Here is a 17,048-nt window from a genome sequence, read left to right on the forward strand (position 1 = left end):
AGTTGTGAATATAGTTTTTCCTCTATGCCCCCAATGCTGTTTTAGACTGTTGCACTTTTTTTCAGCATGACAAAATTCATGACCATTGTAACTTCATATCAGCATACTTTTTGAACATTACAGAGAAACCTCTGCTCCATGTATTACAATTTAAAATACATGATACATTATTCTGACCCACACAATTAGAAAATACTTCCTCAACTCATTGTTTCTTTGCAAGTCAGAAAATGGTTTTGTTGCCGAATGAGGAGGAACCTTTTTAAATGCTGGAGATTAATAGATGTAATTGTCAAAATGCAGTAATTGGTGATGTAATAACCATCCCGGATTAATTTACTCTCTTTTCTAGGAAATTGGAGACGACACTAACATAAAGACAACACACAAGGGTATACATATTTTATAATGGAAACTTAATTAAAATGATAGCAGTAAAACAATCCTTTTTTTTATGAATACCTGAGAATCCCTGCATGAAAACAGCAAAATTAACACAAAATTGAAACTGTAAAAAATATAGGAATGTCAAGAAGGCATTATAAAACTTCTTATTTTATACATTGACACTTCATAATAAAAAAGGCTGTTGCATTATATTTCAAGCCAAAAGGAAAAAGAAGTCTGCTAAACACACAAATATAAGTACAGTCAGAAAAGAACTAAAGCATTGGACGCAGAAAGGACATTTAAAATAATTGTATATTCATTATGTAAATAAATGCTAGAGACAAACATATTTGTAGTTTTTTATAATAAAAAGTTGTACAAAAACAGGATTTATATGCTCAAGATATATCTCTGAACAGTTTTCAGGTTTTCGTTATTGTTCTTCTGGACTTAAAACAAGCTGAATTGCTTGGTGTCTTCAGAAATATGCACTCTTTCTTCTGTTCTCCAGCACCCATCCTGCAGGGTTCATGTCAAGGCTTAACATTTTTAGCACCCAAGGGTCTGCCTGTGCACCTTTTATGAACTCATCCATGCTGACACAACCTGAAAAAGTAATGAACAGAGTGGATCAATCTCCTTTGGCTGAAATTATAATAGTTTTATTATGTCAAAGCAGATAGGAGGACTGACTGCTCACCATCTTTATCAGTGTCAACAGCAGCTAGGATTCGATCCACAGCAGCATCGACTGATAGTTGTGTATCACTCAGATCAGATTTCGAACATTTCTTTATCCGATAAATGCTCTTGTAAAAAAAAAGGAAAAATATGTAATTTCTGTTATTGAATTTTTGTCCATTTCAATTTTTTTTTGCTAGAACTGCAGCACAATACACATAAACTGCACATAAATACATTTTATGACCTTTATTTTTAGAAGCACATGTATACTATGATGTAAAAAAGGAGAAATACACTCCTCCTTAATTTAGACTGACCGAGCAGAAAACTGATGCTTTTTTACAACAGGATGATTCCGATCTTGTCTCTGTTTCTGTAAGACACGCTGCCATCAGTTTGTTACTAAGGGAGGCAAAAACATGTTTTTACTATTTTGGTAGTACATAACTAAATTTGATTCGTGAATGTCAGTTTTTTTATATCTTTACTTTCTGTTTTCAAAAGTGCTTCTATGAAGCCTCTGAGTTACACTAGGCAATATAGTTTGAAGTTTAAAGCCTAGAAAGCTGGGTAGAAAACTGCTCAGGAACTGTTTAGAAACTGGCTGTTAATGAATTACTTTAAGATTTTTTTATTTAAAAAAAAGCATTATTTATAGCCAGACATTTGCCATAGTGCGAGGCTCTGCTCTGCTGGTCTAATTTACTTTATTTTTGCTTTTGTTCACTTGTTACTTGAATTATTTTATGCTATTTTACTTTTTTTTTTTTTTACCTTTTATCTGTTGTTTTTAATGTTTTTAATGTATGGTACCTATTTTTGACAGTGGCCGAATAAAGGCTCCCTATAAATAGACATGAATTAATTAAATTGAAAAAAATTACATTGAGGAAAATACATTTTCAAAATGTATTTGTACTGCACACTTTTTGTGTGTGTTGTCCCAAACACTTTCATAGCGGGCGTGGCCTAATTTATGGTGTGTTCAAGGGCCAAGTACGTTTTATTTTGTTGTAAAAAAAAAACATATTTAGTGAAACGTTTAGTATTACATTTTTACAACATTAAAAATAATGCTTTATGCTTCACAGAAAGCTATAGTTTTAACGACTTTTTTCATTGACTGCTGTAAGTTAAGAAATGCAGTAAACTATAAACCAGATGTAGAGGATTTTGAACATTTTGTTTACAATAAAGCAGGACACACTCTTTTATTTTTCTAAAGGAAAAAAAAATCCTGAGTAGAACTACCGGTAATTGAATTTGATACTTGTAGCTGACTGGTGAGACTTACATCAATAATTGACCGCAGCTCACTCCTGTCCACAAAACCATTTCCGTCTTTGTCATACACCTTGAACGACCAGCGCAGCTTATGCTCCATGTCTCCTCGGAAAACTAGATTCAATGCTGCAACAAACTCTAGGAAATCGATTGTATTGTCCTAGAGGTTGGTGAAAATAGAGAAAAAAAAAGTTTCATTTGGTTATCTTTAAATGAGTGTGCCAAAGAAAACTTTAGGACACTCTTACCCCATTTTTGTCAAAAGCCCGGAACATGCTCTCAGCATAGTCAGATGCTTCTCCTGTTGGGTCCACACCAAAAAAACGCTTAAATTCGTGCAGAAAAAGTACTCCACTTGGACACTCCACAACAAACTTTCTGTACATATCCTGAAGGGCTTTGACATCAAACTCCTCCTTGCATTCTTTTTGCTGTGTCTGCCCCATAACTGAGCCACAAGTCCATAGTCTGTTTGCTGGTAAACTCCAGCATGGATTGCCCCACTTGAAGTGGGCATGTCTTGGTCTTAAGGGTTTCTTTTGTAATCCTTTAGAATCTCCTTTTGGCATCCTCCCCTTTGAGTAATGTGAGCACTTGGATTACTGTGGTATAATGTTGGAGGGGTTCTTTAGAGAAAGGGGATGGAGGTCAAGGCTAAACTAAGCTAAATGACTGCATTCAGATTTGTGCACTACTTCTTAAAATCAATACATAGAGACTGCCATCATCTTTATAATGCTGATAAAAAAGTGGACTCAAAGTAGGTTCAGAGTTGTAGAATAGATATGAACATGCAGTGATGTCACTTATTTTACTGCCCAGAACTATGTGCTTATGAAAATTAATACAATTAAATTAGAACTCTAGTTCATTTATCTTTAACTAACTTCATGCCGAAATAAATAAAACAGTTCTAGAATTATTTGTACAATTCACCTTTGTGTGACATAACTTTACAGAAAAAGTACATTCCCTATGTAAAGACTGAAACCTTTCACTGTATTTCAGGACTTTGTTAGATTCAGAAAAAAATCATAACTACAATCTTCAAGCTGAAACAAACTGTTGGTTGCTGCTCACCGACAGTATTTTGTATCAGTAATCTTAGCAGTTGAGTTGTTATTCTACTTGGGGTAATGTCTAATGTCTTTTTCAACCCTTTAATTAATACATCATTGCTAAATGAGATCATACATATTTATTGCTGAGAAATGCAATTGGTAAAATCTTTTGAGTTGTGTTTTCGAATTATTTAGTCTAGGTGTCTTGCATTGTCAGTAAACCCAACAGGTATTGAGAAATAAAAATTTCAACACATCTTTATTCTTTTGGTTGGATCCATTGACTGTATATTTGCTGATGCTCTAGCTAGTCAATTTCTGTCCCTAATCAGTCTCAGTGTTGCTTTTCTTAAAAAAGCTAAGAGGCTAAAGTGCTCAAGGTCAGGCTGATCAGGAATTGTTGTATCAGTCGCGTTTAATTCCATTGAATGAGATGGGCTGGGAAAACAAAGTCTGTGAACTAAGGAGATCCCTCTACAGCGGACCCAACATTTGTTGAACAATTATGTGTGTTACATAGTTGAAGTTAGTTATACCACAAACCTAAACACATAAGATTATCTAAAGTGAAAATGAAAGCAGCAATTTTCTCTTAGATGAAATGTTAAAATTTAATTTTGTAATATTTCTATGAGGACAATATTTCTTCTGTATTTGTCAAAAAAAGAAGTTGTGTTTCACAGATACCATTGTGAGCCTGTAAACATAAGCTCCCAAGCTGGAGAACGCCAGCCAGCTTTAGCTGCATAGCAGAGAAGTAAGCGGGAAGCGTGTCACAGGTAAAACCCCATTACGTAAAGAGACTGGTGCTAATTACCTATTTAGCTACGTGAGTCCTGGTGTTGGTCCAATTTTAAACAGGGGGAAGGATATGTTTTAACGGCTTATTTTTAAAGTACTGTGCACCTAAATGTATATCATGCCTGAGATTGATATTTACATATACTGTAAGTGTTGATATGAAAAATAAACTTTTCAAAAAATAGTTACAAGTGTGCAAAAGAATTATTGACTGTCTGTGAGACATAGATGAAGTGAGTGCGTGACGTCACCAATAGAAAATGCTTTACTTAGGCTCCAGCAAAATGAAGTCAGTTCACATATCGACATATCAGAACCAGACAATGTCAGTAATTAGTGACTGGTACAAGCTAATGTTTCTAAGGCAACCCCTCTCGCCAATCAGTAGTGATCTTGTTGGAAGGGCACACCCCTACCACTTGAAAGTGGGCTTGTCATGGTTATTGCTGAGTGGCGGCCTCGCTTCTCCCCCTCATGTGCTGTCTCCAGCTTTCACAGCTGTTTACACTTTAGCAATTATTATTTCAGCCATTTCTAAAGTAGTCTTTTTGCTGGGAAACGTGACGTACTGCTATTGTTGTTATGCTACAAGCTAATGGTAAGTCCATTAGGCGAAGCAGCCAGCTTAATATGATATTTTTCAGATTTTCATAATGTGATATTTTTCAGATTTTCATTTCATTTTTCATTTCATTTCACGAGGGAACAAGATATTAATCTGTGGGAACAAGATATATTTCAATATCGTAATGTCAGGACAAGGGCTCCGTAAATTTTGGTTTCTTGGAACCAGCGGGAAAATCCCTGTTTGGACTGCAAGGGGAAGGGGTCACACAGTCAATGGGGACAATCACATCCTGAACTGTACTTAATTTGTGGGATGTGAACTATAATTCTGCAATAGGAAATTGTGATATCAAGGGCAAAAAACAATGTATGAGATCTTAGGATAATAAAAACTCAATAAATAAGTTTTGTTGCCCATGATTTTTCTTTCAGTCAAAAAATGTAAATGTCTTTTTTCTTTGCATTTTTTTAAATTATAGAATTCATTTCAGTTTTTTTTTTAATAAGCACAATAAGCTGGCTTTCTGCCATAAACGTTCATTTTTTGAGTTCACTTTCATTCCATGTAAAAAGTTCTGTGAAGTCACAATAGGATAGTCCTGTAGACTATTAGATGTGTGGTGAGTACGACTCATTCATCTGTACCTCAGCTTAAAGACCCACACCGATGAAACAGAAACCAGAAGATTGTGAGTGTTGTGTGCGAGAGTGCATGGGTGGGACAGACCTGGGGGCTGGGTGGGTGGGCGGTGCCCCCATCCTCCCGGGCTGCTTGGGTCCCGTCGCCGGGGGTGCTCCTGGCTTGGGGGTTCCTTCCCCTCTCCTGGTCTGGCTGGTCGGGATGGGTAGGATCTGGTTCCCCTCATGAACACACGGTTCACTTCGGCAGCATGCATGCATCTCCACCCCCACATGCAAACTGCCACACTGCTCCCTGTTTGCTTATCCCTCCTCGTAACCCAAAGTTTATTAATGGACAGATATCTTCCAGTCATCTTTGTGTCAGTATATCACCTTTGATGTAATATTTGTCGTCTCAGCAGATCTGGTATAATTGTTACACAGCTTAAAATATTAACTCATTCAAATCAGCGCTTGTAACCCCCATATTCTCCACCTCTTTTCCTTTTATTCTCTTCTACCCCCCCCCCCCCCCCCTCACATTCTTCCCCTCTGCCTCCCTACACGCACTAAATGTAACAAATAAATACAAAATAACAAAAAACAAAAAGGGATTTATACAAATTTACACTCTGGTTTTTCGAAGATATACAACCTCTTTATATAATAATATAACCTGTCCAACACAAAAGGCCTTCAAACCTCATCTGTTTGCACAGTTGTTGGACAGAACAAGTTAAGAAAAAGAAAAAACAATAAAAAAATAAAAGAAAATGTTCTAACATGTTCCTGTGGAATTTTTCTAAAGATGAAGGGCATATACAAAGAAAATCAAGCTCAAATTGCGTTTTTGAGTATTCTTTTGTTCAAATCATTGAGAATCAGGTGCAGACAAAAAATGCTATTAGAAAAAGCTTGTAGATGTATCATAGAGCCTGCAAACCTCACTCACAACCCCCCTGCACTGCTCCCTTCCAAAACATCCACTTGTAGACGACTTGATCCATGAACGTTTTTGTTTTCTTCTGGCATCTGGCTCTAAACTGTACGGCTGGATGGCTCCAACCTTGCTTGCTATTTTTGTTGCACCAGTAATATTAGGTTGGGGTTATAAGGAGCTGTAAGCTAGTGGGAGAATGTGTGAACAGGTAGATCATGGGAAATGGGGAGCTTACTCTTTACCAACAGTCTTGCCCACAACTCAGAGACAAATTTCTGATAACCTCCTGCCGCTCTGCAGAAACCTTGTCTTAGAAAACAACAGGTTTTGATTTTTTCTAATAACAGCAAAATCAAAATTAAAAGTCCACTGGGTACACTTTTAAAATAGATAAAAGACCATTGGAGTGGGACTTTCAATGTAGTAACAATATTTATATTTGCTCTTAATAAAAAGGGAAAAACCAATAATTGCTACATTTGTTTAACCCTGGTAGTATCCTATGACCCCACCCTTCCATTGACGTGTTCTCCCTACCATGACAAAGGTGGATAAAGGTGGAGAGGATTTCATGTAATCCATAGACACCAGTGAAGATCACAAATCATTGAAGAAAAAAGGCTCAGCGCACTGACTAGTGGGTCTAGATGACCCAACTCCCAACGTTAAAGGGCCTGGGATAGCACAAGTGTTACAATCTTCTCTCTGGCCTGGTGACTCATAATTGTCTATTAGATGTGAGTTTAGTTGTGTGTCTCTGGGGGGATCCGCGAGTAGTCATAGAAGATGGATGGATGGATTCTCTGTCTTACAGTTTTTTCCATCACTTTGGCTCATTTCTTTAAACAGAAAGGATATTCTCAAAACTTTTTGATCAGTCCTCAAAATGCCCTTGTCATGCAGCACAATAGCAAGGATCAACAGCAAATGCTCATCTCTCTCCAGTTCATCTATGCTCCAAAATTAAGTTCTCTATGATTGAAAGTGTCAGTGCCTTCAAAATACAAGGTCCCTTTAGCATTCTGTTGGTCCTGCAGATCAAAATGTTTAGACATTTTGTCATTACGGGACTTTACCATGAAAATGAAGATTCTTCATGTCCAGCAGAAAGAATGTAGAAGTGAATTAAACGGAAAATGGAAATAGAAAAGAAGAAGAACACAGACTGAACTCACACTGGCAAAGAGATTGTTGCCATGCAAATTCATTTCAAAACAAAACTTAACTTAACTATACTAAAACGTGTAAAAAAAAAAAAACAACAACAATCCATTTTTAGTTATTTTTAAATTATATTATTGATTTTGGCATATAAAAAAATAAATAAAATGAACTGTACCTTTTCAACATGGATACATTTTGGGTGATTTTTGCATTAAGTTTACTGCCTCAGTTTAATAGTAGCTCAAGTTTTTTTTCTTATTTTTTCTGTTGCTCTTGCACAAACATAATAAAAAGCCACTTTATTTTGAAATATAGCATTATTCATTGCTGGGGTTACATAAGATAGCACTTTAACAAAATGAGTTGAAAAAAGGCTTAAAAATGTGTTCATTCTCCTACAGCTTTAATTTAAAAAGTATAATAAAAAATGTTGCAACTTTTCAGAAAAACTGCTCTAATTTCCAGCTTTTTTTGCTGCAACAATAATAAAAAATGCCAGTAAGATCCTGAACATGCTGATTGAATAAATTGTAGTTAAAATAACTGTGGGTTGACCTGAATTTTGCAACTGGTAATTAGATTTGTGTGGGTGTTAAGGTTAGCTGGCACTCTTGAATTACGTTTAACCCAACAGTCCAACAAAGCTTCTAATCAGATTACACTCTTTCAAAAACAGATTCCTCTCACACAAGACTTCAGAGTGGTCTGCTCAGATAACTATGTGTTTTTTCATTTTAAAATTAATCTGATTGTAATTATTCTCCTAAGATCTTCTTCTTTCTTTTTTGGCTTTTCCCATCAGGGGCCGCCACAGCGAAACAACCTCTCTTTCCAGGATAAATCGCATGGTTGACTTGGCAATGTCGCTGGATGCCCTTCCTGACGCAACCCTCTCAATTTATCCGGGCTTGGGACCGGCACAGAAGCAGAGAAGGGAATAGGGAGCAGCCCGCATTCGAGCCCTGGTTTCACGGATGGAAGGCGCCGCAAACAAGCACGAGCTAAACTAGCTCCAATTATTCTCCTAAGATATAGTTAATAAACAGAATGGAATATCCTGAAAAAGTTTAAAATTGTGAATCAGTTTAAAAAGTGAAAATCTTATTTTAGGAAGAATCGTTAGATGTAGATGGAAATATTTTATGGATTAAAAGGCCCTATATTATGTAAAATCAACTTTTTGAGCTTTTAAGTGCATCATAATTTTCATTGCTCACCGAAAGAAACCCCAAAGTGGTATTTTGTGGTTTACCGTTCGCGCATATCTGAGTATTCCTCTGAAAACCTGCTCTCTGAGCACCAGCCCCCGATCCACAAGAACGAATAGGTTCTCACAAGCTGAGGTAGATAAGTGAGAACTGTCTGCACTGCCAGCACCGCCCCCATGGTAACACAAACACTCACACGTTCTCCGTGGAGCTAGCAGTGATCTGCAAAACGCTTTTATTTTAAATGCACAATATATCGTTCAATTATGTGCTGTCCCCAATAAATGCCATCTGTTATAAGTGCTCGTTACTTTAGAAGCCATCTTTAAAATTAATTTCACAAAATTCAGTTTATTTCCTGTACAGAAAATCACATCATCAAAAAATACACTAATGTGTTTTTTATGCTAAAATTTGTGGCATAATTTAATCACGTCACGTATTTTTCTTAATACTTTTTGATTATGCATTTACTTGTTTCTTTATAAACATGAACACTGTGTAAAGTAAGTGCTTAAACCTGTATCTGTTTTTTTGTCTGTGAGGAGAGGATGCGGACATTACTGTCTTTCGTATCAGGAACGGCTGGTCACTCAGTCTCGTACTTGTAGACACAGAGCCATTGTATGCCATGACTTGATTTATACATGTTGGGTAATAAAGCCTGCTTGCTGTGAGGGGGAAGCTCAGACCAGAAGCAGAGCACTTCTAATATGTGGACGCCCCTGGCTCTTCATGCAGACTCTTGGGGGATTTTCCTTTTCCCATTTGCACAAATGGTTTTTATGTCCTCAACCATCAGAACCCGGGAAGGCCCTACGCCGCAACAACATGAAAACTGTGAAGGTATGTATTTATTTTTTTTTGTGTCATGCAATTTAGGCTAATTGTTCCTTCATAAGAATAGACAGAAGTATTTGATTAACATATCCTTTATTGGTATCATGTATTAAAATTAGTAGTTAGTGTTAAGGAAAGTATTAAATTGAAAGAATCTGCTCAATCGTCATTGTTAACTGTCATCATTATTCTCAATGACTTATTTGATACGGACAGGACAAAAAATTTATAAAATAAAAAACATTGTGAAATTTTTAAATGCAACCCATGCCTTCTCCACGGGCCAGCTTTATAACAACTAATTTGCAGACCAGGTCCCTGAGACAAAGAAAACAGTAACAAACAATTAATCAAAGACACGAACGTTAATACAAATAATGAATTTAATACAGAATATTAACGACAAAACACTGGTACAAAATATGGCTGCAACTTTCACATGCTTGATTGCACTTGAGCCATAATTTTACTTTAGACGTAAATTGTTTTGAGATCTTAGAGGGCTTTTCATTTGGCAGATTTGGTGTTCTAGATCTGTGGGCCTTTTTCTGTGACTGAGCTTTGATCAAATGCAATCCTACATCAGGCTGGTCTGCAGTCACTGTGCCCCCTTGTGGTTACACCTCGGGTTGACATTTTTGAATTGTGTTGCTTCTTATCTCTGGGTTCTGGGGCAGACCATTAATGTATTTTAACAAAGAATGGTTTATACAATTTTCAAAACTTAAGCTGCGCTTATTGTTAACCTGACTTGACTTCATATTTTAATTTCATTAATTCATATATATATATATATATATATATATATATATATATATATATATATATATATATATATATATATATATATATATATATATATATATATATATATATATATATATATAGTTTGTCTGGTCTTGTTGCTGGACTATTCCACTAGATGGCGACATTGATACAAATTTAACACAACAAGATGCCTTTTTTAGGTGTAGTTTGATTTTCATATATTTGTCGACCATGTAAAAATTGTATTAGACAATTTTAAAGTGCATATTTATATTCTAATTCTAATATTTCATTATAATACAATGTTAAAACAAGGTTTGAATGACAAACTTCAATTTTTTTTGCTTGAGGTGTTTATAGGAAAATTAATTGAGGAATTTCTTATAATAAAAAAAAATGGTTGCTGAAAGAACCCATCCATCTTTATTCATCTCCCATTTTACAGTTGTTGGAGTCTATCCCAGCCACTGCAGGGTAAAGGCATTCTACACCCGGAACAGTTCAATGGTCCATTCCAAGTCCTCACACTCACATCTATGGAGCATCACCTTTAGAACCGTGTTTTTCAGACTGTGCCCAAAGAAAAAGCACAAGGAGAATATGCCCACTCCAAACAGAAAGGACCCAGCCGGATCTAAAACTGGGGGTGGAGTGGGGCGGGGGGAGCTTAAGAGTTGAGTGTTTTCAATGAAACCATCAAAATGGAGAAACAATACAGTCAGTTTTCAATGTTTTTGATCTGTTTTAAGGTGATTTCTTTGATCTGAGTGAAGAAGAAAAATGTCATATTTTTTGGTGTTAAAAATGATGTGCAATTAACAATAAATTATTTTTTTATATTACAAACCAACTGAAGCAGTGGTGGTTCTACTCCAACTTACTCCCCGGGCAATAACCCCCCCCCCCCCCCCCCCACACACACACACACACATGCAAGTTTGACGATAACCTTTTGTGTTCCCTATCTTTATTTGGCCATTTTATGCAAAACATGCACCTTTATAAGCTTGTATTACAGGCGTGTCAAACTCATAAACATTTACTGAACACGCTAAAGCGTAACTTTTAAACCTTTTAGACCTTTAAAACGTAACTTTTTGAACATAAATATGAATAAAGACCGACAGGAATATTAATCCAGAATTAATCAGGTTAAACCTTAAATAATGTATAATATTTTGCTCTCCATAAAAATACATTCTGTCAAAATTCATCCTTTATGTCTTTTCTACTTTGATTAGATCATGCGACCACTGGCTACGGTGGCTGTTTTGGTCCAGTTGTTCCGCTCCGAGCACAGATTGTAGTCAGACTGAGGAATCTCAGTACGATTGGAAACAAACCGAGACCACCTTGAAAGATGGGTCCGAGAGTAGCTCCTGGGTTTGGTGTATTCAGGCAAAAATGATGGAGAAACCAGCCACAGTGTTTTCTCAGTGAAAGCATTAAGAATAAAACATGGCTGGATCTTTGAGCGTGACAATGATCTTAAACACATTGCCCAAGTTACATAGAACTGGCTACGTGAACTCAAAATAGTAGTTACAGTGCGTTAAAACCAGATGAAGACGTTTGACCTCTGTGATTGATAAGCAGCATTACATTACAAAACATTGAGGTGAACTTTTGTTATAAATACCTATTGAATTTGTATACATCATATTTTTCTGACAATATTTTTGTATTCCTACAAATGCCTATTTTACATAAAATAATTCCTATATTTACCTTATTGTTTGATATACTCTTGCTGACTTGAAAATTTCTATAAATAAAGGAACATAAATAATCTATATTGTTCTTGTGTTTGCATGTATGCAGGCCTTGAGTTCTTGTAGGTGGTGTCTAGTGTTTTTCCCAGGGCACCAAACAAGCCAGGACCACCTCTGGCTTCAAACTTGATGTTTAATTATTTATAAATACATACAGTGGTGGACAAAATTGTTGGTACCCCTCAGTTAAAGACCAAAAGTCCACAATGCTCAATGAAATGACTTGAAACGTTAAAAAGTAACAATAAATTAAAATGTATTAAAAAATTAAACAATCAAAATCAGCCATTACTTTTGAGTTGTTGATTAACAGAATTATTTTAAAAAAACTAATGAAATAGGGCTGGACAAAAATAATGGTACCCATAACTTAATATTTTGTTGCACAACCTTTTGAGGCAATCACTGCAATTAAACGGTTTCTGAATTTGTAAATGAGCATTCTGCACCTGTCAACAGGTATTTTGGCCCACTCCTCATGAGCAAACTGCTCCAGTTGTCTCAGGTTTGACGGGTGTCTTCTCCGAATGGCATGTTTCAGCTCCTTCCACAGATGTTCAATGGGATTCAGATCTGGGCTCATAGAAGGCCACTTCATTCCAACGCTTTTCTCTTAGCCATTCTTGGGGGTTTTTGGCTGTGTGTTTTGGATCGTTGTCCTGTTGGAAGACCCATGACCTGCGACTGAGACCAAGCTTTCTGACACTATGCAGCAGATTTCTATCCAGAATATTTTGATAATCTTGAGATTACATTTTACCTTGCACAACTTCAAGACACCCTGTGCCAGATGCAGCAAAGCAGCCCCAAAACAGAACTGAGCCTCCTCCATGTTTCACAGTAGGGACAGTGTTCTTTTGGTTGTATACCGTAAATTCCGGATTATAAGCCGCTACTTTTTTTCTACACTTTCAACACGGCGGCTTGTAATATGGGGTGTCTTTTTTATTTATTTTTTCAGTGGCGGGAAAAACATCGACCAATAAAATGAATGAGTAGTTCAGAGGTCCAATGAAATTGTATGATTAATCACAACTTCCGTTTTAATTTTTCGCAGCGGGAAAAAGATGTTCCCCAGTAACAGTCGACCAATAAAATGAATGAGTTGTTCAAAGGGGTCCAATGAAATTGTATGATTATGGTAATCACTTCCATAATCTTAAATTCAGTCGTTACTAACCCTCATCAACATGGAGAATACGAGAAGAAAAGCGTATGATGCAGCTTTTAAGTTAAAAGCGATCGCTGTGGCTGTAAAAGAAGGAAATCGAGCTGCCACCCGTAATCTTGGCATAAACGAATCCATGGTGAGAAGATGGAGGCTCCATCAAGAAAAACTGAGCCAGTGCAAAAAGACAACCAAAGCTTTCAGAGGTAACCATAGCATATGGCCTGAGCTTGAATACTTTCTGGAGGACTGGGTGAACGTTCAAAGAGCAGGTGGCCGCGGTGTTTCCACTGTACAAATAAGACTGAAGGCTAAAGCGATCGCCTCCGAGATGAAAATAGAAAATTTTAAAGGTGGGCCGTCGTGGTGTTATAGATTCATGAAACGGAAAAGCCTGTCTGTTAGGGCAAGAACAACTTTGTGCCAGCAGCTCCCTCCTGACTACGAGGAGAAACTTGCTTCGTTCCGCACATTCACGCAGACAAAGATAGCGGAGAATTCTATCGGCCCGGATGAAATAATAAACATGGACGAAGTCCCTCTGACGTTTCACCTGCCTCTCACTCGAACTGTAAATTAAAAAGGTGACTCCTCCGTCATACTGAAAACAAGCGGTCACGAGAGAACACATTTTACCTGCGTTCTGAGCATCGGGCATAAAGCTTCCACCGATGATAATTTTTAAACGGCTGACAATGCCAAAGGAAAAATTGCCAGAGGGAGTTGTGATAAAAGTGAATCAGAAAGGTTGGATGTCCCAGAGCCTGATGAAGGACTGGCTCACAGAGTGCTATTAAAAGCGACCAGGGGGATTATTTCGCAGAAAAAAAACATTGCTCGTTATGGGCAGCATGAGGGCCCACATAACAGATTCTGTGAAAGCTGCCATAAAGAGTACAAACTCAATTCCAGCTGTGATTCCTGGGGGTACCACAAAGTATCTACAGCCACTGGATATCAGAATGAACCCAGCATTTAAGGTGGCCCTGTGCGAAGAGTGGGAGACTTGGATGACAGCCGGCGAGAAATCCTTTACCAAAACAGGACGAATGCGAAGAGCATCTTTAACTCAAGTCTGCGAGTGGATCTTAAGTGCGTGGAGCCGTGTCAAAACATCAACCATCACCAACGGGTTTCGAAAGGCTGGGCTGCTGTGTGATGAAGACGGCACGCACTCAAGTGACACCGAAAACGAGGAGACTGTGGGCCTTGTGAGTGATGAGATCCTGAGGTTGTTCAATTCGGACACTGAGTTAGAGGATTTGATGGTTTTAGTGCGCAGGAGAGTGATGAAGGTGATGCGTGATGTTTTCTGGTAGGATTCAGTGGTAAGAAACTTGAATACTGTTCTTGCAGTGTTAAGTAAAAAAAAGCTTCAGCAACCCATAGTGTATAAGTAGTTGTGTGTTCCGATACAAACGTATGTTATATTTTAGAGTAGCTGCATTAGGTATTTGTTTAAAATATGAGGATTAAATAAAAACGTTTTTAAAAAATCTTCACTTTTAATATCTTTCTGTGTGTGTGTGTGTTTGTCGCCGTTGGTCCGGCGCGCTTCTGCAGGTGTATGTGCATGCGCGCCGCATGTTAGGCCAGCGGCTTATAATATGGCGCGGCTCGTATAATTACAAAATTGATTTTTGCTCTTAAATTTGAATATGCGGCTTTTTATCTGGTGCGTGCTGTAGTCCGGAATTTACGGTACTTAATTTTTGAGTCTACGAAGATAGAGCTGATGTGCCTTACCAAAAAGCTCCAGTTGTGTCTCATCTGTCCAATGGACATTTTCCCAGAAGCTTTGTGGCTTGTCAACATGCATTTTTGCAAATTCCAGTCTGGCTTTTTATGATTTCCTTTCAACAGTGGCGTCCTCCTTGGTCGTCTCCCATGAAGTCCACACTGGCTTAAACAACGACAAATGGTGCGATCTGACACCGATGTACATTGATCTAGGAGTTCACCTTTAATGTCTTTGGAGGTTGTTCTGGCCTCTTTGGATACAGTTCCAACTATCCGTCTCCTCAATTTGTCATCAATTTTCCTCTTCCGGTCACGTCCAGGGAGGTTGGCTACTGTCCCGTGGTCCTTAAACTTCTACATAATATGTGCCACTGTTGTCACAGGAACTTCAAGCTGCTCAGAGATGGTTTTATAGCCTTTACCTTTACGATGTTTGTCTATAATTTTTATTTCTAACGTCCTGGAACAATTCTCTCCTTCCCTTTCTGTTGTCCATGTTCAGTGTGGTACACACATTTTCACCAAACAGCAACGTAACTGTTCGTCTCCCTTTAAATAGTCAGACTGACTGATTATGGGTTTGAAAACAGCTGTGATGTCAATTAAAGGACATACCTGAGTTCATTATGAGCCCCTGGGTTATTAGTTCTCAGTCTTTTATGGAGGTACCATCATTTTTGTCCAGCCCTATTTCATTAGTTTGTTTTTTTAAATAAAACGTTAATCAACAACTCAAAAGTAATGCCAGATTTTGATTATTTAATTTTCAATCAATTACTTATTTATTTATTTTTTTCTCAGCGCTACGAGGCTCTGGCCTCTATTTGCAGCTGGCTTGCCGCCTCCTGACTGCCTGGCCGCCCTGGGAGGGGGGGGGGCGCCTACCGCGGCCGGCTGGGGGACCGGTCGTTTGGGGGAGCCTTCTTCCCCCTGTTGTGCCCATCCGCCTGCTCCTCCCCGCTCTCACCCAAATAAATGTTGCACACAGGCACATAGGGCTCGGGGAACTGGATGGGTGGGTAATGCTGGCGGGGCTCACTGGGGGTGTCTCTCTCTGGGGTCGCGTTGGCGCCCGCCCTTCATTCCGCTTTTACTTGCATATTAGACACCATGATTCATCGAAGGCCTTGTGGGAATGGTCTGGTGGAGGGGGGCACGGTGAAACATCCATGCTCATCTTTCACCTGTCACCCCCACAATTTTAACTTCCACTTTAGACACACACACTGCATGTAAGCAGAACACACAAAACTAATACACACCACTCACAGATGGACCCTGGAGTGGGGGGGGGTCTGTGGCTTGGCAGCGGTGGGGCCCCCCACACTGGAGACCTCCTATTTTACCTGCAGCACAGACACAGCACACCCACACCTCCATACATAGGTAGGGTCAGGGAGGGGCGGCCGGTCTTCACCTGCCAGGCCCTCTCAGGGCGGCCAGGCTTGTGGGTATCCTGTCGGGTGCGGTGATGGTCGGGCATGCGGCGCTGGGGGGTCGGTCGGCCGGAGGGGGTTATTGCGTGGCGGCGGGGGGTGGGGGGTAACCAGAAGATTGTGAGTATGTGTGCTAGAGTGCATGGGTGGGACGGACCTGGGGGCTGGCTCGCTGGGATCCTCTGGGGCTTTCCCTCCCCATCACAGAGGGGGTGAGGGCATTGAGGGCATTGGGGAGGGGGGCTTAGAGAATATGGAGGGGGAGGAGGGTTGTAGTGGGTAGGGTTATGGGGAATGGCTGTGGGTGTGCAGCGATCTCTGGGTTACTCAGGTCGCGTGCCGGGGTTGGTGGGTGGCTCATGGGTTCCCGGGGCCCTGGCTTCGTCCTTGGCCCTTGTTTCGGTGTCCGCCGCCCGGTGGCCCCCATGGCTGCCGCCTGGTACGGCTAAGCGCTCCTGTCCTGTGGCCTGGGGGCCGGACGCCGGGTTGGTTTATGCCTTTGGGCTTCGGGGGGGGCCCTGTAGGGGGGCCTTCTCTGCGCCTGGCTGGGTGGGTGGGCGATCCCCTCCTCCCTTCCTCCTGGGCTGCCTGGATCTGGTTCACC

At 39.2% G+C, this 17,048-nt stretch overlaps 1 protein-coding gene and 1 long non-coding RNA gene across 2 annotated transcripts in view; one reads left to right on the forward strand and one right to left on the reverse strand.

Moving 5' to 3' along the window:
• Nucleotides 1-11,158, forward strand: part of LOC111946739 (uncharacterized) — a 132,635-nt gene extending 121,477 nt beyond the window's left edge. Inside the window, exons 2-3 of the long non-coding RNA XR_002872481.2 lie at nucleotides 8,315-9,566; nucleotides 10,774-11,158. This is a non-coding gene — a long non-coding RNA (uncharacterized LOC111946739). The remainder of the gene's footprint in view (nucleotides 1-8,314; nucleotides 9,567-10,773) is intronic.
• LOC101159805 (guanylyl cyclase-activating protein 2-like) lies at nucleotides 540-2,885 on the reverse strand. The gene is made up of 4 exons (XM_004066930.4): nucleotides 2,607-2,885; nucleotides 2,369-2,518; nucleotides 1,091-1,199; nucleotides 540-996 (listed from the first exon to the last, which is right to left on the reverse strand). The coding sequence occupies exons 1-4, from the start codon at nucleotides 2,802-2,804 to the stop codon at nucleotides 869-871; spliced, it is 585 nt and encodes a 194-aa protein (XP_004066978.1). The 5' UTR covers nucleotides 2,805-2,885; the 3' UTR covers nucleotides 540-868.
• Nucleotides 11,159-17,048: the final 5,890 nt, after the last annotated feature.

This window comes from Oryzias latipes, chromosome 3, assembly GCF_053564925.1.
Source record: "Oryzias latipes strain Hd-rR chromosome 3, Olatipes_Hd-rR_3.1".
NCBI lineage: Eukaryota > Metazoa > Chordata > Actinopteri > Beloniformes > Adrianichthyidae > Oryzias > Oryzias latipes.